The sequence below is a fragment of the Vespula vulgaris genome, chromosome 3 (assembly GCF_905475345.1).
Source record: "Vespula vulgaris chromosome 3, iyVesVulg1.1, whole genome shotgun sequence".
Classification (NCBI taxonomy): Eukaryota; Metazoa; Arthropoda; class Insecta; order Hymenoptera; family Vespidae; genus Vespula; species Vespula vulgaris.
Genome location: NC_066588.1, coordinates 6,422,639 through 6,448,789, shown reverse-complemented (window position 1 = coordinate 6,448,789; position 26,151 = coordinate 6,422,639). Strand labels below are relative to the sequence as shown.

The 26,151-nt window shown below is 35.4% G+C and overlaps 1 protein-coding gene and 1 long non-coding RNA gene across 3 annotated transcripts in view; one reads left to right on the top strand and one right to left on the bottom strand.

The window, feature by feature from the left end:
* LOC127062824 (endothelial PAS domain-containing protein 1) overlaps positions 1 to 24,694 on the top strand; it is a 38,207-nt gene extending 13,513 nt beyond the window's left edge. For both annotated transcript variants that reach the window (XM_050991649.1, XM_050991648.1), the window contains exons 4-14: positions 102 to 287; positions 360 to 598; positions 710 to 816; positions 1,906 to 2,053; positions 18,066 to 18,519; positions 18,609 to 18,864; positions 19,270 to 19,616; positions 19,732 to 19,967; positions 20,039 to 20,184; positions 20,271 to 20,845; positions 22,554 to 24,694. In XM_050991649.1, the coding sequence (XP_050847606.1) occupies positions 102 to 287; positions 360 to 598; positions 710 to 816; positions 1,906 to 2,053; positions 18,066 to 18,519; positions 18,609 to 18,864; positions 19,270 to 19,616; positions 19,732 to 19,967; positions 20,039 to 20,184; positions 20,271 to 20,845; positions 22,554 to 22,865 (3,006 nt within the window). In that variant the 3' untranslated portion in view covers positions 22,866 to 24,694. The remainder of the gene's footprint in view (positions 1 to 101; positions 288 to 359; positions 599 to 709; positions 817 to 1,905; positions 2,054 to 18,065; positions 18,520 to 18,608; positions 18,865 to 19,269; positions 19,617 to 19,731; positions 19,968 to 20,038; positions 20,185 to 20,270; positions 20,846 to 22,553) is intronic.
* Positions 9,544 to 10,791, bottom strand: LOC127062846 (uncharacterized). The gene is made up of 2 exons (XR_007781211.1): positions 10,541 to 10,791; positions 9,544 to 10,418 (listed from the first exon to the last, which is right to left on the bottom strand). It is a non-coding gene; the product is annotated as an uncharacterized LOC127062846 (long non-coding RNA).
* Positions 24,695 to 26,151: the final 1,457 nt, after the last annotated feature.

Genomic DNA, 26,151 nt, shown 5'->3' with positions numbered 1-26,151 from the left:
ATTTTTCTTTCTCTCTCTCTCTCTCTCTATATATATATATATATATATGTTCTTCTTTCTTTCTTTCTCTCTTTCTTATATTCTCTTTCTTTCTTACGTAGATGGATATGATGGGACAAAGCGTTTACGAATACAGCCACCCATGCGATCACGATGAATTACGCGAGTGTCTTTCTTCGAAGCCTATCGAAGATAACGACAAACGCTCGTGCAGTTTTTTTCTTAGATTAAAGTGCACCTTAACCAGCAAAGGAAGAAAAGTCAATTTGAAGAGCGCCTCTTATAAGGTACGGAAAGTTTTTCCAATCTCAAGAGATTTCAAAGGGAGATCTTTTTTAACAACCTATCTAATGTTTCAGGTAATCCATTGTATTGGTCGTTTGACCAACATACATGATTCCAATTCCAATTCTGTAAACGTCGAGAAGGAAAAGGATGCCTCTTCGGATAAGGATGAGATCGAACGTGAAACTGGACCGTCTTTGATTCTCGTTGGGTGTCCTATACCACATCCTAGTAATATCGAGATACCTTTAGGACGTCAAACTTTTTTATCAAAGTACAGTCTCAGCATGAAATTCACTTACGCCGATGAAAAGTAAGTCGATTTTATAGATACTTATTCTTAGATTGATTTAATATCTTCGATAGGATTTAAACGAACTTCGATTTCTTCTTTTTTTTTTTTCTTTTTGTTTCCTTCGGACAGATTAGCGGAATACCTTGGTTGGGACAGCGAGGAATTGATGGGACAATCAGTTTTCGAATTCCATCATGCTCTCGATAACTTGGCCCTCGACAAATCCTTCAAATCTCGTAAGTGGTATTCTTTGAAGTATACTTAATTTTACTTTTTCGAACAATAATCCATCGAGTATTTCAAACAAATGGCTTTTGGTTTTTATCGAAATCTCATATATTGATATAATCTGAAACTAAAAAGAACGTAGATTTTTGTTACTTAGGAATTGTTATCTCCATTTGGTCAGAAAATCCTTTTTACTTAGGGTTGTTGACTCCGAAGCGAAAATCGATATTTCTGGTATAACTTTTTGTGGTTAGGGGTTGGTCCGCACTAATCTCAAATGATCTATCTTTTACCTAAAAGGCTTGAAGGTTTTAGGTTCTCCTACCCTTCTGTAAGAAGGAGATAAAACGATTTTTTTCGGGAGTATGCTCCTTTTTTCGAATGCCAAGGACACATTTATTACGTATTATCTGAAAAATTATGTTAGGTAGTATTATAAAGTTTGCCGATAAATTTAGTTATTGCTTGGCTTAAGACAAGATTGCTATTAATTATGAACATCCTTTTATGACTATTGCATGTCATATCTATAAATAGTCATCACTCGATACTTTGTCGATAATTGTAAAATTGTTTTCAATCAGTACGGTAGTCGACACTTTCTCACGTGCTTGCATCAAGAAAAATGTTGCCTACCGAAGGGGCTTAAAAAAATTTCTTACTGATAGATGGCGTTTGTGATCATCATAATTATCGACCAAGTAAAGAGTGATGCCTATCTTCAGGCGGGATATTGAACATTTTTATAAATAATTACAAATTAGTAAAAATAATTTGTTCAGCATCATAGTCAATTTTGGGAATATTCACTCCTTACAATTTTCGTGATTTAAAATATATGAAAATAATATTTTCTATTATAGGTTAAAAATTATCGATAGGATATCAGAGATGAACACAAAAGTAATAGAAAAATTATTAGAAAAAAATTTATAAAAAATTAGGAATTAGAAAGGATGTCATCACTATTTCATCAGCCACGAATGCGCGGAACGGGCGTATCGAGCGCGTATATAAAGTGATCGCATCTTGTCGCTCATTCATAGTCCTCGCAGGCTATCTCATCATTGCTGATCCTTTCTTCGTTACTGTTTCAGTGTTCAGCAAAGGACAGTGCGAAACAGTGGCCTATCGTTTCTTGGGCAAGAAGGGTGGGTACGCCTGGGTAGTTACACAAGCTACACTTATTCACTGCTCTAAACAACATAAGCCGCTCTCCGTTGTCTGTGTGAATTACATCTTAAGGTAGGATCAATGACTTACAATGCAATTGTTTTTTTATTGCTCGTTTCTGTCTGATTTGATTTCGATCTTTGACCAATTCGCTGTTCCTTAATACGTCATGCCAAGAAATTGCTTATTAATCCTTAAACCATTACATTATCCTTTAACATTTAATTAAATTAATTAAGTTAAAACATGATATATCATTCTCGTTACAAACGTAAAATTAAATCAAATCGATAACTGTTTCTAAAATTGGTGTAATCATTGAAATGTTATTACGTTAATTTTAAATCATTTATTAGACAGTATTTTGTTCGAGTTCGAGTTCGAGTTCGTTTATTAAAAGAAAAGATCGATTTCTAAAAATACTCTCGGCAAACGGAAGATCTCCGATTTTGTCTTGCTTAAATTTTATTCGGTTCTTTCAAAATTCCACTCTCGTAGAGGTGTGTTGCGTCATAGGAGGTATGCAAGGGTCAATAACCTTGTCCCGTTCGATGGGCCTTGCATCACTTTGAATTCTTCGTGCTCTGAGCCATGATATTAGTTCTTCTAATCGAAAGGACATTCGCTCGTTACGATTACGAAAATATCGTAAATTAACGTAAATTAATTGGACATGCGTTTTCGAAGTTCTCTATCTCTTTTTGAAATTTCAACTTATTTCTATTTTCTTACAATCTTTTGTGAAATAGGTTTGGAATGTACAATGTGTCACGCTTGATACTGACGCAACAATTTCCAGGTAAGTGCGTATCTTTTCTTCCAACAATAGCACGATCATATGCATGCCTGCGAATAAAAATTCAATCTTGGCTTTTATTTACAAAGGAACAACGAGAATTGGTCAATACACTTTTTTCTTTTTCTTATTCTTCTTCTTCTTCCTCCTCCTTCTTTTTTTAACATCTTTCCCCCCACCCCACTTTGGTCTTTCCTCAAGAGTAATTTTCTCATTTCTTCCTATCCGGATGACACTTGGCTCGTCCGAAATGATCTTCTTTCTTTTACGAGGCAAGTACCATCCTGCAAATTGGACGACTCTAGATTGGAAGATATATTCTTTATCTCTCTTTTTTTTTCTCTATCCTTCTCAACTATATACGAGAGAATGTACGCTCGCGTATACTTACAGTAGATAAGCTTCTACATGGTGATATCATAAATCTTCTATCAAACTTGCAATACATTGCGTGACGAATCGTAACTGATTGTATATGCGACTTCGAATAAATGAATAAATGAATGAACGAATGAACGAATGAACGAGCGTGTTCCAAACGTTTCTCGTATTCCTACATACATTTATTTATTTCTTAGATTTATGAATGAACTCGAAAATCGACCATTTTATTCTTGATTTATTTCTAATACGATAAAAAGAGAGAGAGAGAGAGAGAGAAAAGAAAGAAACAGAACAAAAAGAGCTGAAATCAAGATTTTTCACACGAGTTAGTCGTTTGCTTCGATAGAACGTATTACTACATAGTAGCAATGGGTGGGACAGAGAACGTAGGAACTTTCACTATCGGAAAACAAATAAAACGAAGCCCCTCTCAGGGCACTCTTCCCCTGGTCTGTTTAATCTCCGCAATAGTTCCGGAATGTTATCCACCCTTTGCCAATGGCCTTCGTACTGCTATCGTCAACCACCACCACCATCTTCACCAGCTATACTATCACTACTAGAAACAGCAAGCACTTTCTCTCTCTCTCTCTCTCTCTCTCTCTCCCCCTCCCTTTCCCCCCCTCTCTCTCGTTCTCTCTCTTTCGATCCTCTGAACATTTTGAGCATTACACGCGCCGGCGAAGTAGAGGACGTAGAACCTGGTGGCCCACATAAAACCGCCCCTTTCTGGCTACCCTCGTAGTCACATTCACCCCTTGGATTTTCTTCTCTTTTCTCTTCTCCCTCTTTCGTGATGCTCGTTACGCGCGCGCGTATAAGATTCAAGGTTCACTTTACATTCTCTCTCTCTCTCTCTCTCTTTTTCTCTCTTTCTCTCTTTCTCTCTTTCTCTTTCCTTCATCCTCTCTCTTTTTCAAATGCTTCGTTTCATCCCCCGTTTCTTTCTCATCCCTTGTCGAGTAGGAGGTTTTACTCCTTACGATCTTACGTAAGATCGAAGCTATTCTCATGGCCATTGGAATTCAGCTGACATTGCGAGACCTGTCAGATCCAAACCCTTTTTTCTTTTTTTTTTCTTTTTTCTTTTTTTTCTTTTCTTTTCCTCCCTTTTGCTTCCTTTGTTTTCATCTTTCGATTTTATGTCCCTATAAATTTGACGATGGACTCTGCAACTTTAAGTATTCTTTATATCGCCACTTTTATTTAATAATAACATCGTGGATGTAATTAATCTGAATTTATATGAGATCCCTAATATGTCCTTCCTAATTTGTTATATGGGTATACATAAAGATACTATATGTATGTTGATTGTTATATTAACTTTGTGCATCAATCTTTATGTGCTTTTTAGTCTGATCAATTAACAAACAAACAAAAATATATATATATATATATAGCTAATCTTTTTTAATCTTTTGAACAAAGGATCGCATTCGAGAAAAGTCTAAGTTCATTGAAAAGAACCTTTTTTACGATTATGTAATCGTCGCTATATTTACGAGGATAGAGATTAACATTTTCAAAAAGTGTCCTTCGGAAGCTGAGAATGAGAGATGGATTTTAAAGAGTTCGTGGTGGTGGTATTCTCTCTCTCTCTCTCTCTCTCTCTCTCTCTCTCTCTCTCTCTCTCTCTCCCTCTCTTTCTCTCTCTCTCTCTCTTCTTTTCGCATTGAAAGGAGGAGGACGCGCTTGCGTAGGAAACTCCTCTCGTCCTGTCAACCGGAAGGCGGCTTTCCTCCTCTTCGTCGATATTTTCTACGTCAGTCGAGGAAACGTGCGACCTCGAACGAAAGTGAGAGCTATCCTCTCTATCGTGGGTGAAAGTCACGGCTTTAGCTACGTAAATTTTTTCCCATTGTCGTTCGTTGATATTATATCCTTCTTTTTTTCTTCATTTTCTTGTTCGAATTTTATCGTCGTCGTTGCTTTTTCTTTAAAAAAAAAGACATTTCGTTGCATCGAAGAAAAAAAAAAAATAGAAAAAAAAAGGAAAGAAAGAAAAAAGAAGAGGAAAAATTCTCATCCCAATGGACATGTTCGAATTAAGGAAATAAAATTCTAATTCAGTGTTGTATATTTAACTTGTGTGACGTAATGTAATATACATTTCATTCGTACGTATGGATATTTCTATCGCGAACATGATTCTTTTTCTCTTCTTTTACAATTGTTCTCTTTTAACGAGCAGGATGTAATTAGCTTCCTCTTAATCGTATTCTCTAGCGAATGTTCAAAGACGTACTCACTCGTTTGTTTTTCCTAGAACGCCTTATCTATCTTTTCGTTGCTTTTAACACCGTAATGTTTGTGCAAATTGATTTAATGGAATGTGTTCTTTTTATTTGTTTCTTTGCGACTGATAGAACGTGAGATATCTATTTACACACTTGTCTAATAGTAATTAGAGCTGATCTAATCGAAGAAATTAACGATACGACATACGTATATACTTAATATATGTATGTATCCATATATATATATATATATATATATATATATATATATATATATATTACGATCATATTTATTAGTTTTCTTTTTCTGAATCGTAATCGAAGTACATCATTGGAAAAATACGAAACATGAAACTTTGTCATCGATACATAATATTATCAATTCTCTGAACGTACGATTGTAATATAAAGGTAAATAATTTCGAGTAGGATTGGTAACGTTACATATACAGAAGATTTTCATAGAAATCGATTTGAAAAAAAGAAAATATAACTCGAGAAGAATTCAAAGGGCCTGTTTGACCTATATTGATTTATTTACTAATGTACACCTGACATCGGTATGATTCTTAGAAAGTTTCACGTTTTTACGTCGTTTAGTTATTATCGCAATGATACGTTAAGATCTTAACAGTAATAAAGTTCGTGTCATCTTGTACAGACTGATAAGAGAGAGCCAGTGATCGTCCACGTTGAAATCGTAGAGATCGAGTTCGTTTATAGCGGCAAGCCGATCGTAAGCTACGTGCGAATGAGTTTCTTCGGAACGCAGAGATACACGTATCTAGGTATGGTTATATACACGGTGACGATGAAATACGATATTCAAGTATGTCTCTTTCTCTCTCTCTCTCTCTTTTGCTCTCTTTCTTTAGCAGAGTTACTTCCGTTCTCTCATAGTCAGATTTTATAGCGACTACCTCGATATCTTGACAGTATGGCACGGCTGCCTTCGCTGAATAGTATACGTAAATCTGCAACGAGCGTGACTTCCTGTCAGAGGGAGAAAAAAAATACAGAGGGAGATCATCTCTCCTTCTCTCATTTTATCTCTTTCTCTCTCTTTCTCTGCGGATATATCGCATTGGGCGAAACCGATAAACGTGGGCGTGGGTCGCTGGAACGAGACGAGAGTTTGGCGGAAGTCGTGGCAAGTTGAACGACGTCGTTGGGGTACGAAGAAAGAAAATTAAAGAAACAAAAAATAAGAAGAGAGACAGAGAGAGAGAGAGAGAGAGAGAGAGAGAGAGAGAGAGATCGTTTTCTTTCTTTGCATGTTTTCTTTGGCCAGAAAAAATCTTCTTCAAGGTACGTAGATACGTTTCACGTAACTACTATACTTCTCGATCTTACAATTTTTTATCGAGGACTCTTGGTACTTATCCTAGCTAAATCTGGATTATGCATCACATCTTATTCGTGAGAATCTAACAAAATTCGTGTTGGTTAACGTAAGCAAACGATGAAGACGATGACGACTACGACGACGACGACTACGACGACGACGACGACGACGATGAAGAAGACTACGATTATATGCAGTCGTGTCTCTCTCAAAATAAACAACGGCCTTTAACATCGGCCGCTGCACGTTATATCGTTGCTTGCAGTTTTGATCTCGACCCGATTACCAACGTTACAAGCGTTAGTTGATGTTTTTCTTTTTTTTTTTCTCCTTTTTTTTATATATAATTTTTGCATCGTATATAACTTTATCGATCGTTTTACCGAATGGACATTATCGTTCGAGTTCATTCATTATTTTCTTTTTTCTTTTTAGAGAGAAAAAAAAGATCGTTTTGCCCGAAGAAATCGAAGATATTCAATTTGGATGGATATTGGCGGGTATTACTTCAAACTCTCGGCGTGTCGTAGTCGAATGCGGTCGAACTATACCGAATCCTGACGAATCGAAACATAGCTATCTTTGCGCGAAAGCGAGAGTCGTGGATGGACGACCTTGAGATCTTAACCAGATTGGTTGCATAAGGATCCGTCGCGTAAGCGTGTAGGATATCGCCAAAGATAACGAGTAAAAAAGAGTTAAAGGAAGATGAGGGACGCATAGGAATTGAACGGTATAATATTCGATCCGAATATAGTATCTTTTTTTTATTAATATAGATTTTCATTGATCGATCGTTTTTTTTTTTACATTACAATTACGTTTCCTGATATTTTCTATTTTATTATTATTATAATTTTTTTTTTATTTTAACTATCATCTGTTCAACCATAATTTGTCAATCAATTGTTTTCTTTTTTATAATAAGTTCTTTATCGACATTTGTGAATTAAAGATCTTTTATTACTCCGTTTTATTGTTCGATTCGTTTTAAGATTCGCGTTAGGAAGAGTTCGGCGCCGTTTGCGTGCACGTTCTTAGAATAGTTTCGTCGATGTTTATCGTTCATGAGACTGTCAGTCGAATTCAGTGCATTCCACGATGCTTGTGTATGTCGGTCAATGACGATCGCTGGCCGACGTTAAGAGAAAGGCACGTGTTAGCTATTCGGCAGCTGTTAAAAAACCTTTTGAATGTCAATTTTAGTTTGGCAATATAAAGTTCACTTCATTTTTTCCACTTGAATTCCCCTTCAATTTCTAGTGTGTCTCGTTTCGAGTGAATTGAAGATTAAAAAAAAAAAAAATGAAAAGGAAAAGAAAAAAGAAGAAAAGAGAAGCGAAAGAAGAAGAAAAAGAAAATAAGACGGATAAGAACAAACCCGTCAAATATTATAAACTTCAAAGTTATTTTCTTTCTTTTTTCTCTCTTTTTTCTATCATTTCCCTTTTTTGTTTTTTCTTTTTTTTTTTTTTTTTGACTAGAAAACTTTGACCCGAAACTGTCATCTCGAAATCACTTCACCTGTCAGATCTCGCTATACCAAATTTTTTTCTAAATACACTGATCGAGATTCAGACCTTTTATCATTTTCTTTCTTTTACAAACTATTCCATTCGACTCTTCATTCCGTACGATAGGAGTTATATAGATATCGAGTTTAGCGATCGAGTTTGTAGCTGTAAACCGCCAAGGTTGATCAGTCGATAATCAATCCTAGCTTAGAGAAACTAGAAGAAAAGAGAAGAAAGAAACACTGATCATTTTTAGATTCATACGGCTCGCAATAAACTTCGATAGGTTGTTTCGACTTCCAAATGGTGACGAAGAGATTGAATTCTATTCGAGGATCTCACGCGACTTCTTCATTTTATTTTTATCGTAACGACGAGTTCCGTATCGTTAATCGATCGTAATTCAAGTGCTCGCGACCTACACGTGCGTGACACTCACTTATAATGGTATGTGTGTCGTGTGTGTACGGGGTCTTCCATTTCGATCGATTAAATATGCTGGAAACTTTTAAGAATTAACTAAACAATTTTTTTAACGAACGTACGAACATCTACAACAACATTAGACTGTGTCCATTAGAACATATATAAAGATCGATTTTTATTTCTTTTTCTTGTGAATGATAAATTGAAGATGTATTTACGTAATGAAGATCAAAGAAAATGAGACATTTTATATATTGTACATAATCGTCGAAAGAGAATCTTTATTTTCTCGAACGAGTTGCAACTTTATCAATCTTTATCGAAGAAAAAAAAAAGAATATCACATTGCATTCTTTAATCAATGCATGTAAGGATAATAATTAATAAACAAACAAAAAATTTGCTTTAATTAAATTAAAAGTCAGCTTTTTTTTCGGATCGTTATTGATTTTGATATTTGCACATTCGATTAAATACTTTTTATTTAACAAGATCACGTATAAACGACAGTTTATTTAATCGTTTCTTCTTATTCTGTTTCTTTTTTTTTCTTACGTCATAATTCTCCACTCTTCCTCAATGATTCATAAGTATAATCGATCTCGACTGACAACGCTCGTAAAAATAAAAAGAGCGTTAGCTTTTAGATTGTCTCGAAAGATCATTAACACGTTGACTGGACGAGTTAATTTAATATAAATCGTTTTATTTGAACGAAATCATAAGTGAGATTAGACGAAGCTTGAGAACATTTTTATAATTGAAGTTATTAGAACGAAGAGTGTGGGTCATCAACGACATCAGTCGAGCATTTAGAACACTTTGACACGATCTGTTGCTCTGATTTTATTTGTTACAATAAAAGAGAGAGAGAGATAGAGAGAGAGAGAGAGAGAGAGAGAGAGAGAGAGAGAGAGAGAGAGAGAGAGAGAAAAAGGGAAAAAGAGATCGATTGCCAAGTACGTACATACTAAAAGTCGATCGTGATCATTCCACGCCCTTGTTTTTTATCGAGTATCATCGTACTCTGTGTGATCCCAACGTGATATGATCGTGACCATCGAGTATCTAAATAAAATGTCTTTCTCTGATCGAGATTTTTTTTTCGATTTCTTGCCGATCCGATGTCTCTCCCCTTTCCTCCCCCCCTCTCTCTCTCTTGTGTATATTTTTAAGTTCGCGACTTTGCAATCGTCGTGATTCAACATAAAGTTTTTTTCCATTCGCTGGCGTTACGTTCGAGACGGAGAAAGAGTAGAAGAGTATTGAGAAATATGTCGTCAGGTGAAACAAACAAATAGGACTTTTTTTTTTTTAAATCGATGAGAGAGAGAGAGAGAGAGACAGAGAGAGAGACATTTTTAAAGCTGGTATTTATGATCCCTATGGAATCATTGAGAGAGAGGAGAGGGTAAAAAGAGGACATCGAACCGAAAACAAAAAGACAACGCCACGAGAAGTTACGGAAAACGTATGAGGAGAGTGAGACAGGAGAGGGTATATTTTTGTATCGGTTCCACGCTAGACGGGGGAAGTGTTCATAGTGTCTTCTTCCTATATATTTGTCTCTCTTTCCATTTGTAGAGGGCGACGCCCCTTCTCTCTCGTTCCATCGCATCGATTCGTTTTCGTCGCTTTTCCTTAGATCGTTGCGCGTGTGCTTTGGAGGCACCAGTGACGTCATCGGTCCGCTCACATTCAAATCTCGTTCGATACAGATATCTCAAGCTTTCTGTCGAAAACGATTTTTAGACATATTAATATCGCACGTCGTTTAATTTCTGACAGTTAATTTATTTAACAGATATAGACGAATTGACATATAGAAATGTTAAAAAAAATATTGCTGTATACCTTGGAAATTGATTCGCTCGATCGTGGCCTTATGAATTAATTTAAATAGATTTGTATGAAAATTGAACGATAAAGTATCCAAAGTGCAAAAAAAAAAAAAACGCTTCTTTCGTCAGATATAGATAAATTTTTTTGTGCACGACATTTTTATGTAATAAATTCTTCACGAAAGTTTTTACTAGTTTTGATCGTTATTCGTAAAGAAAATTGACGTCCTCGTGATCAAAAATGCGCGCCTATCGTTAACGTAGCACGGATGACTGTTGCAACGGCGGATACAGCCAACTCCAACGGCGGTGTTCGTACTTTACTTACATCGTAAGATAGAAACAGAACGAGAATGAGAGCGAGAGAGAGAGAAAGAGCGAGAGAGAGAGAGAGAGAGAGAGAGAGAGAGAGAGAGAGAGAGAGAGAAACACGCATAAGAGCGCGTGCCGCCACGTAGCGGAATGGAGGTGGTTACAGTGGAGGTGGATTTTACTCGATGGAGGTGGTAGTGGCGCGATGCGTGCGTCTCTCGATGAGGCAAGTGCCCAGTGCCACTGCCAGAGACGCGCGGTTTCGAACGTATTAACTTTTACTCTCGTAGAGGAAGGAAAAAGAGGGAAAAAGAAATAATAAACAACAATAACAAAGCAAGAAAGAGAAAAAAAGAAAAGAAAAAGAGAAACAGGATATACCATTGTTGTATCTAAACGTAATTTCTGAAGGAGGAAGATCTTTTATTTCGTTTGTACATTAAGTGCCAATTCATCTACGACGAATTAGTATCGCGATAATGTGTTCATTTCTAGCGGTGCCATTCGCTTTTGGCACTGGTAGATTTTCTTGGATCGTCGTAAGAACAATTGAAAACATTGTTAAATATCGATGAAGAAATTTCGCGTGTGTTACAACGAGGAAGTCTCGTCTCTACGTCTAGTCTCGACGAACGACGACGAAATCTCTATTCGTCGTACGTTGGATGAGAGGAAGGCAAGAGGAGGAAGAGGAGGTGGTGGTGGTGGTGGATGAGGAGGAGAAGGAGGTGGGGGAGGTGGAAGAGGGGCAAGTGGTGGATAAGAAAGGTGGAGGTGGACAGGGTGGTGGAGATAAAGGAGGGACGGATTTTATATCTTTGAGAAGTGTGTTCCTTCTTGCCGTGATTACGTAACGGACGTTAGTGCTAAATCGAAAGACAAGCGAGGAACGATGAACTCCTCTTCGGAGGGGAGGCAAACTTTTGCGCGAGATGTGTGCGAACGTATAACTCTCTGCTCCTCGTGATCTCGAGACGACGGGTACTACGATATTATTGCTATCCTCGCTCTGACGTTCGAGATATAGAACGAATGAGAGAGATATAGATAGATAGATAGATAGATACATAGATGATAGATAGATAGGAAGATTGGGACGGATAGATAGAAAAAGTGTGAGAGAAAAGAAAAGAGCGTTTTTCGTAAGTGAAACGTTTCCTTTTTTTATTTTATTATATATATATATATAATATATATATATATATACACACACACACACACATACATATATATAATCTTCTGTCTCTACTCCGTTAAGTCCGAATGACGCAGAATGAATCGAAGTTGTATTGATCATAATCGATTAATATACGTACGTACGTACACACATATATATATATATACACACACACATATATATATATATGTATAAATATATACATACATAGAGATATTACGTGGATCATCATATATTACATCTATACTTTCTTTAACGCGAAAAATACGAATAATCGCGCTGGCGTCACTCGATCCCTCCAACCTCATTAATTTTCCTCCTTCCGCGAGTATACAAATTTTTATTATCTATCCGCGAGATAATGGAGATGAACTCGGCGCTCGTTATGTCATCGCCTTTCTGTTTTCCTTTCCAACGACCGCGCACGCGCTCACGCGTTTCATACATTTATTTACTCGTCATATTTACGACGGAGCCAGCCGATCTTTGCGATTGGACGGATGACAAAGTTTTTAAGAGACAAACGGATTCGATTAACAGAGAGATGAAGAAGAGAGAGAGAGAGAAAAAGAGAGAGAGAGGGAGGGAGGAGGTAGAAGAGAGAAAGGGGAAGGGGTGGATGGGAGAAGAGAGAAGGAGAGAGAGAGAGAGAGAGAGTGCTATCGATTCATTTCGATTTAGCTTTCACAATAGAGCTGTTTCGTAACTTCTCCATTCGTATTTTGCGATTGAAATATATGTAAACTATGTTATACATACGGCGAAGATTAATGTTTAATTTCGATTAAAAGTTTTCGATTATTTTAATAGATTTTATATCGACAATTATTTTTTATCTTAAATTCCATAAACTCAATTACGTATTATTGATGATTATTTAATACTTTCTATTTCGTTTCCTTTTATATAAAAAAAGATAATATATATATTTTTTTTATCTTTTTTTTTTTTTTCAATAAAGTAATAAAATAAGAAAGATAATTATACGTTCGGAGAGAAACGATTGACAATAATTACGCGACAAAATGAAATTTATCTAAAAACCGTATGAGGAAACTTTTAACCAAAAGTGATGAACTTTCTCGTTCGTAGAGTTTATGTTAATTATTTCGAATAGACTGGTCGATTACTATCAATAAATCATTCGATCGATCACGACGTGACATAGTCTCAACCACGAACTTTCCGCACGTGCGACGAGAGTAGTCTTGCTTCTTCGTAAACTGATGATATCGTCGGTGTAGCATGTACATATCGCGTAAGTCGATTCTTTGCCAAGGCATGATAGCTTCCGTCTTGCAAACGTAATATTTACGAGCTAACTCCCACGTTCTCACGCTTTTTCAACAAGAATCTTTTCATAATTATTATGTTGCTATTTACGTCAAATCCTTGTTAAAACTGTTTACAAAATAAGTTTTGCTTTGTTTACAAAACAAAAAAGTGATCGATGAGAAAGTATCGCGAACTAGTATCAAAGAATCGTTGTTCTATATATATATAAATTTTTTTTATTTCTCTCTCTTTTTTTTTAATATCATTATTGACCAGTTAGATTTGATCGACAAACGATTTTTTAATTTTTGAAACGTGATGATCATTGTCGTATTTGAAAAATTTCATTTAAAAGATCATTTCGAAAGATTTAAGGCGGTTGATGGTTTCATAAAGAGTTCAACGACCTACGCTGATCCAAAAATTGACGTTCGAGGGCAAAGAAAAAAACAGAAGAAAAGAAAAGGAAAGAATATGTAGTACGATTGGAGGGTTTAAAAGACGTCGAGGAGAGGGTAGATCCCACGTGCTCGATTGCACAAGTAACTCGGCCGTCACTCTATTTTTACCAATACCGGCCGCATATTTATCCTACACCTAACGCTAGCGAATCTCACACCAACACGATGTGAGAAAAAGAGAAAGATTCTCGAGAGACTTTCGCCCTCTTGAATCTGCTCTTTTCCTTTCATCGACATAAGACTTTTTCATTACACCAGCTTTTCGTGTGACCTCGAAGTTGTAGTTCTTTTTTTTTTTTTTTACTTTTTTCTTCCTTTTTTCTTTTCATTTCCATTTTTTTTTTTTTTTTTTTGAATAGATACATCACTAAAAACTTATTTTAAACTGTAAAATATGATTACTACTAGCTCTTTGTATCATCTTATTTTGTTGTTATTTCTCTTTCTTTCTTTTTTTTTTGTCGATCATCGTCTACCTTTCATAAAACGAGTTTTTATCATACTCTTCCTATCGCAAGTCCTTACTCGTAAATGTAAATGAATTCATCGTCATAAATTTTTTTCTTCTTCTTCCCCTCTCCTTTTCTTTCCCAACTCGAAAACTGCCAAGATTCCTCATATTTTGTTTGCACGTCGGAATAATCATTTACAAACTTGCACGCTGTGAATTCGAACGATCTCTTTGAAAGCTTCCAAATAATATATTCATGGACGAGCAAACGCAAATGTCAGCCGATTAAATCGCTCGTTGAAAGGTATTACATACACGAATTCTTGATCAGTAGTAATATCGTCGATGGTGTTTTTGAAAAAAAAAAAGAAAAAAAAGAACGATAAAAGAGAGGGAGGGGGGAGAGAGAGAGAGAAAAGGAAAAAAAGAAAACGAAAAGAATATAAAACGGAATGAGTGTTCGCGCTTTGATGGCGTTCTGAGGTCGATTCATTAGGAGAAGACATTCTTGCGAAAGCGAGAACGCTAATAAGCAAATACGGAAAGACGAGTTAGCGTAACCCTTTAACGTCAGGATCAAGAACGTCTGAATCATTTTCTTTCTCGTAAATGCAGTTTAAATTTACACTAATTCAAACGAAATTACCGTGACATTAGATGGACTTAAAATATGACATAAATTGATTATATAAATTAAAGAGAAACCATTCGTTAATTTGGAGAATCGTTAAATGGTGATGATAATAATAATTAAATGAAATAAATGACGATAGAGGAAAATTTTGAAATAGTATCATGATCTGTGTTTTACAAACGAACTATATTATAAGTATGTATCGTCGATGAGATTTTATTAGTTCATTGGTTATTATCGAAGCAGTCACTGCGAATCGATAATATATGATCTGTAGACATATATATATATATATGTATGTATGTATGTATGTATGTATGTATGTATGTATGTATGTATGTATGTATGTATGTATGTATGTATACATATATATTTATGCATATATAATACATGCTAGTATACATACGTGTATGTTGAACGACGGTAGAATAGCAAGCCGGTCTTTTATCGATAATTATCGTTGTCGGATTACGTGAGACTAATCACTCGTCGTGTTACACGTCGTTATGCGATTGATCGATCGTGTTCGCAGCCATTGACATAAAATATGAAGAATCAAGCGTTCGTTTGAAGTTTGAGAAAACTTAAGTATCGTAAACGAGACTTTCTTACGTGCTTTCAAATCAAATTATTTATTCCTTTCTATTTTGAGAACTTTCCGAATTAACTGATAAGTTCGTAAACGTGATTAGAAAGGAATAATATTGACCGGCTATCTTGAAAAGAACATGTTTTCTTCAACTTCTCGAGCTAAGAGCAAGTCTCTTAAAATTTTTTTTTCCTCCCTATAAACAACAGATTTAAATATAAATTAAGTTTTAATTAATTTTTAGTTGAAAATATTTTTGAAAAGAAGGGTAAAAAGAAAGAAGGAGGAGAAAATGTGAGACACGTATCCACAAAGAAAATGCAAATAGCCTGAGAACGAATGATGATCTCAAACGCATTAGAATTTTTTCTGTCTCTCCCTCTCTCTCTTTCTCTCTCTTTTTATTTGATAAAGATGATTCGTAATCATGAACGTTTTCGTTAGAGACACGCAACGGGAGGCTGCCTAACGTCCGGATCGAGTATACAACGTGGACATGTAATATATTACGGGGGCACTCGCACAATGCCACGTTATATAGTATAAAAGTATAGTACTTACGTACGTACGTACATACATATATACTACTTACGTACATGCGCATACGTGATTTTTGCATGCGTCGCTTCACACGTACGCGCACACATTTGGGGCCCCGCTGGTTAATTTAAGGCTATTACCGAGCCGTTGTGACTGGTTACAGGCAGTTAGCGTTCGCTCCGTAAGCGTACGATACGCTTGGCGTTTGGCGAACTTTGACGATCGAATCTTAGCAAAGTTCTTTGCTATATTCTTTCCTTCTCTCTCTCTCTCTCTCTTTCTATCTCTTTCTGTCTTTCTCTTTCTATTTTTATTTTCTTTTTTAAACAATAAAAAATATACAATTTCAAGAAACAGGCGAGTCCGATATCTTTAAAAATTCGATCATTTTTCTTGTTGACTTTTGTTTTCGAGATAATAAGATGATAGATAAAGTAATATCGAATCGAATACTCGATACTATATACATTTCGCAAGGCATAAATCCAACGCTCGATTTTATTTATGTATATGTATATGTATGTAGGTATGTATGTATGTATGTATATGTGTATACGTCAGAGATCAGTAACGTCGATCGATCGAAGCCACGACGGCCTTAAAGTTGAGGCCTCGACCCTCCTCGATAACCCCACTCGTGCTATTTCAAATCGTACGGCATTCGCCTCGCAATCGGGATTGAATTAAGGCCGATCGCCTACCAGATACGCGTGCTCACGCTTTCAATGGATCTTAGTTACGAAATGTTTTTTATTTTTCGTTTTCGTTTTCGACAACACCAAAAAAAAAAAAAAAATATAGGGAGAAAGTAAAAAAGGCAAAATTTAGTATTTTCTTGTTTTATTTATTTATCTATTTTTTATTTCTTCTTTATTTTCCTTTCTTTTTCTTTTCTTTTCTTTTCTTTTCTTTTTTCGGTATAAGAATCAACAAATATTTAATTATATAAATATCCTTAGAGAAATATAATCTAGCTATAAATTTTCTTAATGGCCTAATAAATGTAAGAATTTATCTATGATAAGATTGTCTCTATCTCATTCTCTTTCTTTTGACGGTCACACGTCGTCACGTTTATTGCAGTTTCTTTCCTATGATCTAGTAAACAATATCTCTCATTTTTGCGATCAGGTCGAAACCTTTAGGGGCCATAGTACATACATATACAAGCAATAAAGAAAAAGACAGAGACTAATCAAATTGATTAGTATGTACTCAGTCGAAGAATAACTATTTCGAAAAAAAATAAAGATTTAAAAATCTTAATATGGAAATGATGATGAGTGCATCGTACGATATCACTCTCTCTCTCTCTCTTTCTTTCTCTCGCTGTCTTTCGTTGTCTTTCTCTGTCTTTCTCTGTACATGCTTCAACTTCGCGTAGACTATCTAGACCACCGAACGGATCTTTTCCTCTTACGTCGAGTTGACGTTATACGCTGATGGGTTCTTTTATTAGAAAATTGCTACCGCGGGTTGGGTGTGCGCACTAGTAACATACCTGAACGAGTCTCTTTTGAATCCTATTTTCGATTGGCGAAGAAGGTGTGTTGAAGTTCTAAGAAAGAAGGAGAGAAAGAGAGATAAATAAAATAGATAGATCGACAAAAAAAAGCCATCGTAGTATGGTAATTTATTTTTTCTTAGATCGATTGTAATTTTTCCTTTGAGAGTATACAAAGTAAGTTTGAATTCTGAAAACATCTTAATCCCTCGACAATTTTATTAACTTTTATTAATACGTACGTATAAGCTTGATTATTATCTCAAGTTGATCTATTTTTTTTTTTTTTTCTAATATGATTGGATAAAATGATCAATGAAAGTTGCTTCGCATTTTTCCAAGACGATGAAAAAACTTTCTTCGTACATTTCTCGTACATTTTTTTAAAAAGGAAAAGATTTCGCGATTTGAAAAAGTTTCAGATAAAATATCTTAAATTGTTTGCCACTATGCTAATTTCCTTCGGTTTTTGAAAACTATAAAAAATCGTATTCCTTGGCAAATGCGATACGATATCACGAGATATCGGTATCCTCCGATCGTGAGAGGAACATAAGGTCAGCATCGGAACGTGGATTGGTAATTCTGATTTCAGCGGAGTCGAGTGCGAGGATGAGGTCTATAGCGTGCGCCAGCTCGTTGCTCGTGACTCCGAGAAGACGGTGAAATCGGAGCCTCTACAGAAAATCGTCATTGTCGAGACACCGCCATTGGAGTCGGCAACTCTGGAAGTTTCACCGAAACCAGAGATATTACAGAACGTTGAGAACGTTGTTGCCCCGATCGTGCCGTTGCAAGAACAAAATCGTAACGACAGACCACAGGCGGTTACAGCTTCGATATTCCGACCGGCTGCATCTCTGTCGAATCAGGAGACGAAGAAAGAAAGTGATAAAATTTTCGAAGGAAATTCAAGAAAGCCAACGGTCTCTGGAAAATCTTCATTCCCTGTGCAAGCACCGAAAAAAATTCTCGAAGAGGTTGCACTCAAGGAGAACGATCAACCAAAGAAACGCCGACAATCTGGACGTACAGAATTTATCTTCCAGGTAGTTAACAAAAAAAAAAAAAAAAAAGAGGGAGAGAGAATTTTTTTCGTTTCGGGGAATACTTAAAACACATTGATTCACATTTTTAGGGTAAACCTGCATTGGAATACGACTTCGAGGCAGCTTTACGTCGTGATCGTCCACAAGCGGTCACTAGACAACTCTTTGTTCCTCTTTCATCGACTACTAATCAACAGCAACAATCACAGCAACAGCAAGAATTGCAACAGCAAGTGTCTTACAGGCCGCCACCTCAAACGGCAACCGCGAGTATCTTCGCGCCTCGTACCGAGGACATGAACAAGGGTTTCTTGACTTTCAGTGAGGATCAGCCAGGTCTTACCAGTGGGTGTCTTTTATTGTCACGCTTCTCAACTTCGTTCTTTCCTCTCTTTTTTCTTTATTTTTTATTTTTACTTTTTATTTTTATTTTTTTTATATATATTTTTTTTGTTAGATATATGATATAGGATAAAAGAGAGTACGAAAAAATAAGAGTGCTAAGAGGTGGAGAAAATAGTTGTGAGTCGAGTAGAAAATTGTGGATCGATAGATTAATAGACTGATAAGAGTAAAGTCACGGGAGAATATCCTACGAAAAGATAAGATAATCGATCGCTTTGGAGTATAGAAAAATTTGGTGATCGGACTCCCTAAAAATAAAGATATTTATATCTGAAAGAAACACGAGAGGAAAGAGATTCGAGTTAGAGAATGACGATGGCACGTATGATCTGTGAAATTTTTCAGTGTTGAAGGACGAGCCGGAGGACTTAACACATCTCGCCCCAACTCCTGGCGATGTCTGTGTACCTCTCGAAGATACACCCTTCTTGTCAGACATGTTGGATGAATTTATTCTTGGCAATGATAGTTATTATCCTTTATTGAGTCCTGGCGTTCCATTGTCGTCCGAATTGCGTGGCACGGATCTTGGTGAAACTTTAAAGGACACTGATCTTGGTGACAGTACGAGGAACAAATGTCTCGGGGATTCTTTAGCTGATAGCGATCCTTTCATGTACGGTGATTCACCGGCTAGTCCGTGCAGCATCGATCCAAATTCCGTATCACCTTCGCTTTCAAAATATCGCCAGGCAAGTACATCGTCTGACATAGTAGTATATAATGCTCTTCCATCTTTTTATTTATTTATTTATTTATTTATTTATTTATTTATCTTACGATAAAAATGATCGAATTTGTTTTTAGAGTCCTGAGCGAAGTGTTGATTCTCTTGGTAGTCCTACAGGAGGCAGTGCTGGAGAAGGATTCTCGGAAGACGAAATGTTGATGCTCGGTATAAGTGATAATACAGTAGACGATGAACTAGCTCTCAGAGCTCCGTATATACCTATGTCTGATCAAGACGAGGCATTGGATCTTTTGATAAGCAACGACATGGTCATGTGGGGTGCATCACAGTCCGTTGAGAAATCATCCAAATGGTGCTTATCTCTTTTTGTCTTTTTTTAAACTTTAGAAACGGTTAGAGGATGATCGTATGTTCTTTTTACAGGCTAGTCGAGGATCGCGATCAACGGGACGTTGATTCCAGTTTGGCACAATTGCTTAGAACCGATCAGGCTGTTGCTCGCAGATACAACGATCATGGCGGAGGTTTGGTTAATCCGGTACAAGTATTGGGTCAAATACCTAGGAAAAGTAAGAGCCAAGATCTCTGAGGATTTTATTGAAGAAATATAGAAGCAGATCATAACGAAAATTAATTATCGATCTCTTCCTTGCAGATCTCTTCAATGAACAGAATCGTTGGTCGACGAAGATAAATAATGACAGAGCAAGTAAACGTCTTCACACGCCATCAAATGATTTAGAAAACGGGAACAAACGTATCAAATGCGAGGATCCGCTCTCCCTCGAGTTGAGCAAATCACTCGAAAATCAGCGTTTGATGTTCGACGATCAAGGAAAGTCACGATCAAGATCGAATAATCTTTCAGGCAGTCAACTTCTTCGTCGACTGGTCTCCCAACAGACCTTTTCACGTACTAATCGAACAAACGTCGAGTCTAGTTGCAACGGCCTTGGAAAGAATAATCGTCGTAGGACTTGCGAGGAAGAACAACGTATACGTAACATCAATGATAATAATAACCATAGCAATAGCAACAACAATAAAGCCATCAAAGACGATGACGAGGACGAGGCTGAGGGGGATAGTGGAGGAGGAGGTGATCAGAAAAGAAGATGTCTAGCTCGAGAGATCTTAGACAATGCGACAACAGTACAAAGTTCAACCAATTCTCATAGGAATCCCCCTTATAACAGCGTGCTCATGAATCTCCTGGTGTCCGGCTGCGACGTGAGTGCGGGTTACGTTTGCTTGGTCAAACCAAAACCTTCGAAGAGTATCGCGAGCACGTGAGCGAAACGGGCTCGTTCTTTACCACGCGATCGATAATTATACGTCCTTTTAAAGTCTCTCTCTTCTTGTATTTAAGAAACAAGTCTTTTGCTTTCCTTTCTTATTTTCTTGAAGTAACGGGACGAAAGTAAGGACACAGACTACAACTTGACTAGTCCTCCTCGTTATCCGACATTGGATCATTATTCGTTTGTGCTCGATCAATTAGATGTCGAGATCTCCGGCTCGTAGATCTCCGTGCTCGTTCGATTCTCATCCAATTCATATAATAATGTGACTATAGAGAGATATGTGGTGAAAGAGATGAGGAGAGAAAGAAAGAGAGTGTATGTGTGAGAGATTAGACAATATAAAGTGGTTTAGACGCGACCTTGTTTTTGTTGTTCTTGTATGGTAGAGGTCTGTGCGCATATCAGAGAAAACAAAAAAAAAACATAATAAATAATAGGAAAGATCTAGGAATAAGTCTCGCGAGAGGCAAAAAAATTTTTAGATCACGATTGCGTCACTGACTACAGATATGCACGAGAAAAATTGATGGAGATTTGTAGAATCGATCTAATCGTGATTCTTTAATGCCACGTTATGTACACACAAATACAAAGTATATGAAGTTGTTGATCAAATATTATCGAAATACATTGAACATTGAACATCGAAATCGCTTGATCTGCTGCGTTCCGTTTCCTCCTCTTTCATCCTTCCATATTCCAGAAAACAGTTTCGTCGGTTTTTGTTTTTACGTTTATTTTCTTTCCGTTAACAAAATAAAATAAAAGAAAAGAAAAGAAAAGAAAAGAAGAAAGGAAGAAAAAAGAATCAATTTTGCTCTCTTTTCCTTTGCTCTGTAACGAAAGCGAGAGTCCATATCTTTTCGTGTTTTCGAAGATACACGGAGATATATTATATAATCGATTAAATTTATCCAATTCGTGCTTTTTTTTTTTGGGTCCGTAAATTTATCCAATTCGTCTTTTTTTTCGTACTTTTTTATATCATTCATTTTCGTAAACAAATTTAATTTGGACATGATAAAATGGACGTATGAATAATTCGTGGAATTTAATTTGAGAAATATTTTGATAGTTTGTAATAAAATTCTCATTTTTCTTAGTCGTTTGTAAATTTGTAAATGTGACGATGTTAGTATGTTACGATTGTCGTGATCACTTTGACTTTACACCTGCTGATTTATACTCCGCCGTTTCAGTATGATTTATAGAGAAAGATTCGTGAGCTAAGATACGAAAGTTATATCGTAGAATTTAATCACTTTTAAAGAGCAGCAATATTGAAGGAGCTTCATGAAAACGTTATCGATGAAAGAAAACGTTGTCTGTCAAGTTATTGCTTGTTAAGCACCGCGTGTTCTCATGTCATCATCGCGAAACGCAGCAGTAATGTGATAATGTGTAAAAAATTAGCGTATGATAATCATAATAATTGTTTGCGTACAGATCTCTTCCTACCATATATTCGATGTGAAAGTATTTTGTTAGGAAAGTTCGTAATGATTTTGGATTAGAATAGAAATGACAAATTTAAGCGCGAGGATAATAAATAAAAATTCTATACATTTTTTTTTTGTTTCGCTCCTTTCTTGTGATTTCTTCTTTTTTGTTATTTCGATATTTTTATGTTTCAGGATACTGCCACGAACTCTCGTAACGTGCCAACATTAGGAAACAAAAATCTAACTTCTCCGCTTAGCGTCAATGTGGACAACCAGATGGTTCCACAATGTCCGGATGGACTGAGCAACATATCTTTAGATCGTCTAAGTCCAAGTACTAGGAAACATCTTGTTGGTTCATTGAGCGGTGGAAGTATGGCTTCACCTTCAACCGGCATAATATCATTCGATCAGCTCGAATACGATGTTGTCTGTACTGGTCCAGGTCTTTTGCAAATGGATACCGGCTTACATGAAGGACCGATGGATAGGAATCTCGTTTAAGATTAAACACGGTCCCTTTGAGAAATTCCAGAACTGCTAGAATGAAAAAGTAAGGGCTCGAATAGTTAGCTGTTATTTAATATACGATCGAATGGAATCCTCAAAAAAAAAAAAAGAAAAAAATCATAAATTTCATCAGTGATTCTTTTTCGTTTTTTTTTTCTTTTCTTTTTATTAAAAATCAATGCTCGACGTTGTTTTTTTGTTTACCTTTTTGTTTCTTGTTTTTCCTTTTTTTTTTTATTTTGCAAGAATGGACAACATTCCGAGCATTTAATTTAATTTACTTCACTATGTTATATATTTTTGCTCTATCTCTTTAAGATTTCATTTTTTATTTTTTATTTTATTTTCCTTTTTTATTTTTTATTTTCGTTTTTATTCGATAATGAATATCACACAATTAATATGAAATATATAATTGAAGGCCATAATCTATAGAACTTTTCTACAGGCTCGTTAATAGCTAAGTGAGAGTTAATTACTAATTTTATTTTCAGTATGTTCTGGAATTGATTAGATATATATAATATAAGCGGAAGGGAAGAAATGTATTTTACATACGGACTAGAGGTTTCTGATTATAGAATTCGTATATAATATTATTAATAAGCATTTCATAATGCTATATAATGATATAAAGATAGATTTCGTAATACCGGATATTACCTGCAAGCAGAGTATTCAAGTGTGTACTTCCTATAATTTTATATAATTATTTATATATAACGTCAAAAGGATCGTACATATTTGAAGAGCGTTTCAACATCATTCTAAAAGTTTCAGTTTATTATTACTATGCAGATTTCTTTAAATTCATTAATCAAAATTTGTAGATCGGTGTCATAGTTTGACAATCATTTAATTATTGTTATCTTTGATTTATTGATTTATGACAAGAGTTTATCCAATTATCTCTGCCTGCTTAAAATTTTAATTGTTAATAACGTAACTATATACAGCATATTGACGAGTGCAAATTAGAAATCGTTGCGTGCCAATGCTTTCACGAATAATAATTATTAGTATACTTGTTATATTCTACAAATGATGATTTCACTTTCGTTTAATCATCATCATCGTCATCATCATCATTATCATCATCACCACGTCGTCGTCGTCGCCGTCGTTGTCGTCACTATCATTGTCATCATTACTAACATCATCATTATCATTATCATTATCATTATCATCGTCATTGTCAACATCATCATCATCATCACCATCATCATCATCTACTGTTTCTAGAGTTTTCTCTCTAAATTCAAAAGACGAATTCGACCGATCCGACGTTTATTAAAAGATGAAAATGTAAATAATATATTAGAATATATCTTTTCTCATAAACTCTCTTTAACCTTGGTCGTTCGGTCCAATTTCAAAGCTGATTAAGATTCAAGCTGAGAATAGAAAGAAATGAATTTATTATCTCGTATGAAACTAACTTGTACGAGTTGCGCGGCATTTACGTGTTGCAACAATATCGTTGCCTTGTTGTTATTGTTATGATTTTTACTATATTTTGATAATCCTTGTTACGATCATCGTTATTACCATTTTACAGACGTATAAATATTCTCTGCTGGTACTAACCGAATTTTTCTACAGTCGTGCTATAGAAATCATGAATGAAAATACTATCGTAATTAATATTATATCAGGCCGTAATATTATAATTATTATTATGATTGTCATCTATATTATTAATCTTATTATAATCGTAGAGTATCATCCGACATAGATCATAACTAAACGCAAAAATGATATGAATACAGTATCAGGAACGAAATATATATTATTTCTATAAATAATACATCTCTATATTAGAATTATGTTTCTTTTGTTTCTCTATTGATTTTCTTTTTTCTTTTTTGTTCTTTTATCTTTTTTTTTTTTTTTTCTTTAGAAAGTCATTGTTTAAACGATTCCATTGAATTTACAATCTACAACCACCAATCAGTAAAAGAAAGCTGTTATTATTACATTTACAACTAATTTTTCTTCGTTAGAATATAACAGAGTTGACGTTTATTGACGTTTACTATATACACTTTATATTTTGGAAGATGTATTTGGATTTCATAATTATATGGACGAGGATTTAATAAAGAATAAAAATTCGTGATCGTGTTTTTGGCCAGCTAAAAAGCCCAACATTCTAATGCGATGCTCGACGTTACCGACAGAGTTTTATCAACATCGAGGGTAAGTATCGGAAGATGTGACTCGCGCCATCTGTTACAAATTTATTATATCATAAGATGGAAATATATTTTTCCTTTATTTATTTGATCCTTCATTCTATTTTTATGCTATTTTGATATGCTATATCTTAATTAAAAAAATCATCACAAAGTTAACAGTATCATCTTACCTTTTTAATTCCAAAATTAGTATCACCTTGTAACTAATCTTCTTTATCTACTATCGCTAATACACTATCTTATCTATCATCATCAGTTGATCATCATAAATTAAGCGCCATTATTGTATTTCTTTATTATTGTTACAGTTCTTAGAGGAATTTGTCCAGAACTAATAATAAACATCTACGTTTACCGCTACATCTACATTCTAAGTCTCTCTCTCTTTTGAACTCACACTTCCACAGCATTGTGTTAGTGTCTATAGTTATGTACACTGTTCTTTCCATTCTCTCTCTCTCTCTCTCTCTCTCTCTCTCTCTCTCTCTCTCTCTCTCTCTCTCTTTCACACGTAAACACACACGCGCGCATGCACATATACGCACACACTTTCTATCTTTCTCTTGATTTCTCTTTCTCTCTAGAAATAATGTTGCGTACCTTAGATTAAAGTTGAATCTCGGTAAAGCGTTATTTTATTATACCTTTTATATCATTAACAACAACGTACATGTAAATGAAGTGAATGCTTGGAATATTGAGATTGGATGTTAGTGTTTGACTTTTCCTTTACGTTAGAGATATACTACAGTATTAGTTAATGTATTTCGATTTACAAGTTTTTCCACTAATCTTACAGATTCGCATTCGCACGTGTTCCTCTCTCTTGCGTGTTTCTCGAAGGAGAATTTTCAATTGAAAACTAAACGGTTTGCGTGCTCGTGACTATTATTCGCATAATTTGATCGATCGATCATTTTTGATAGAGAAACGGAGACAAAGATCGTTTGAAAAATCTTAGCGCGCGACATCGCTAGAATCTGAATAGCCAACTACCAACGGAAATATATGTGTCTTATATATTCATATATGTATATGTATATATATATATATATATGTATATATATATACTATATATATAT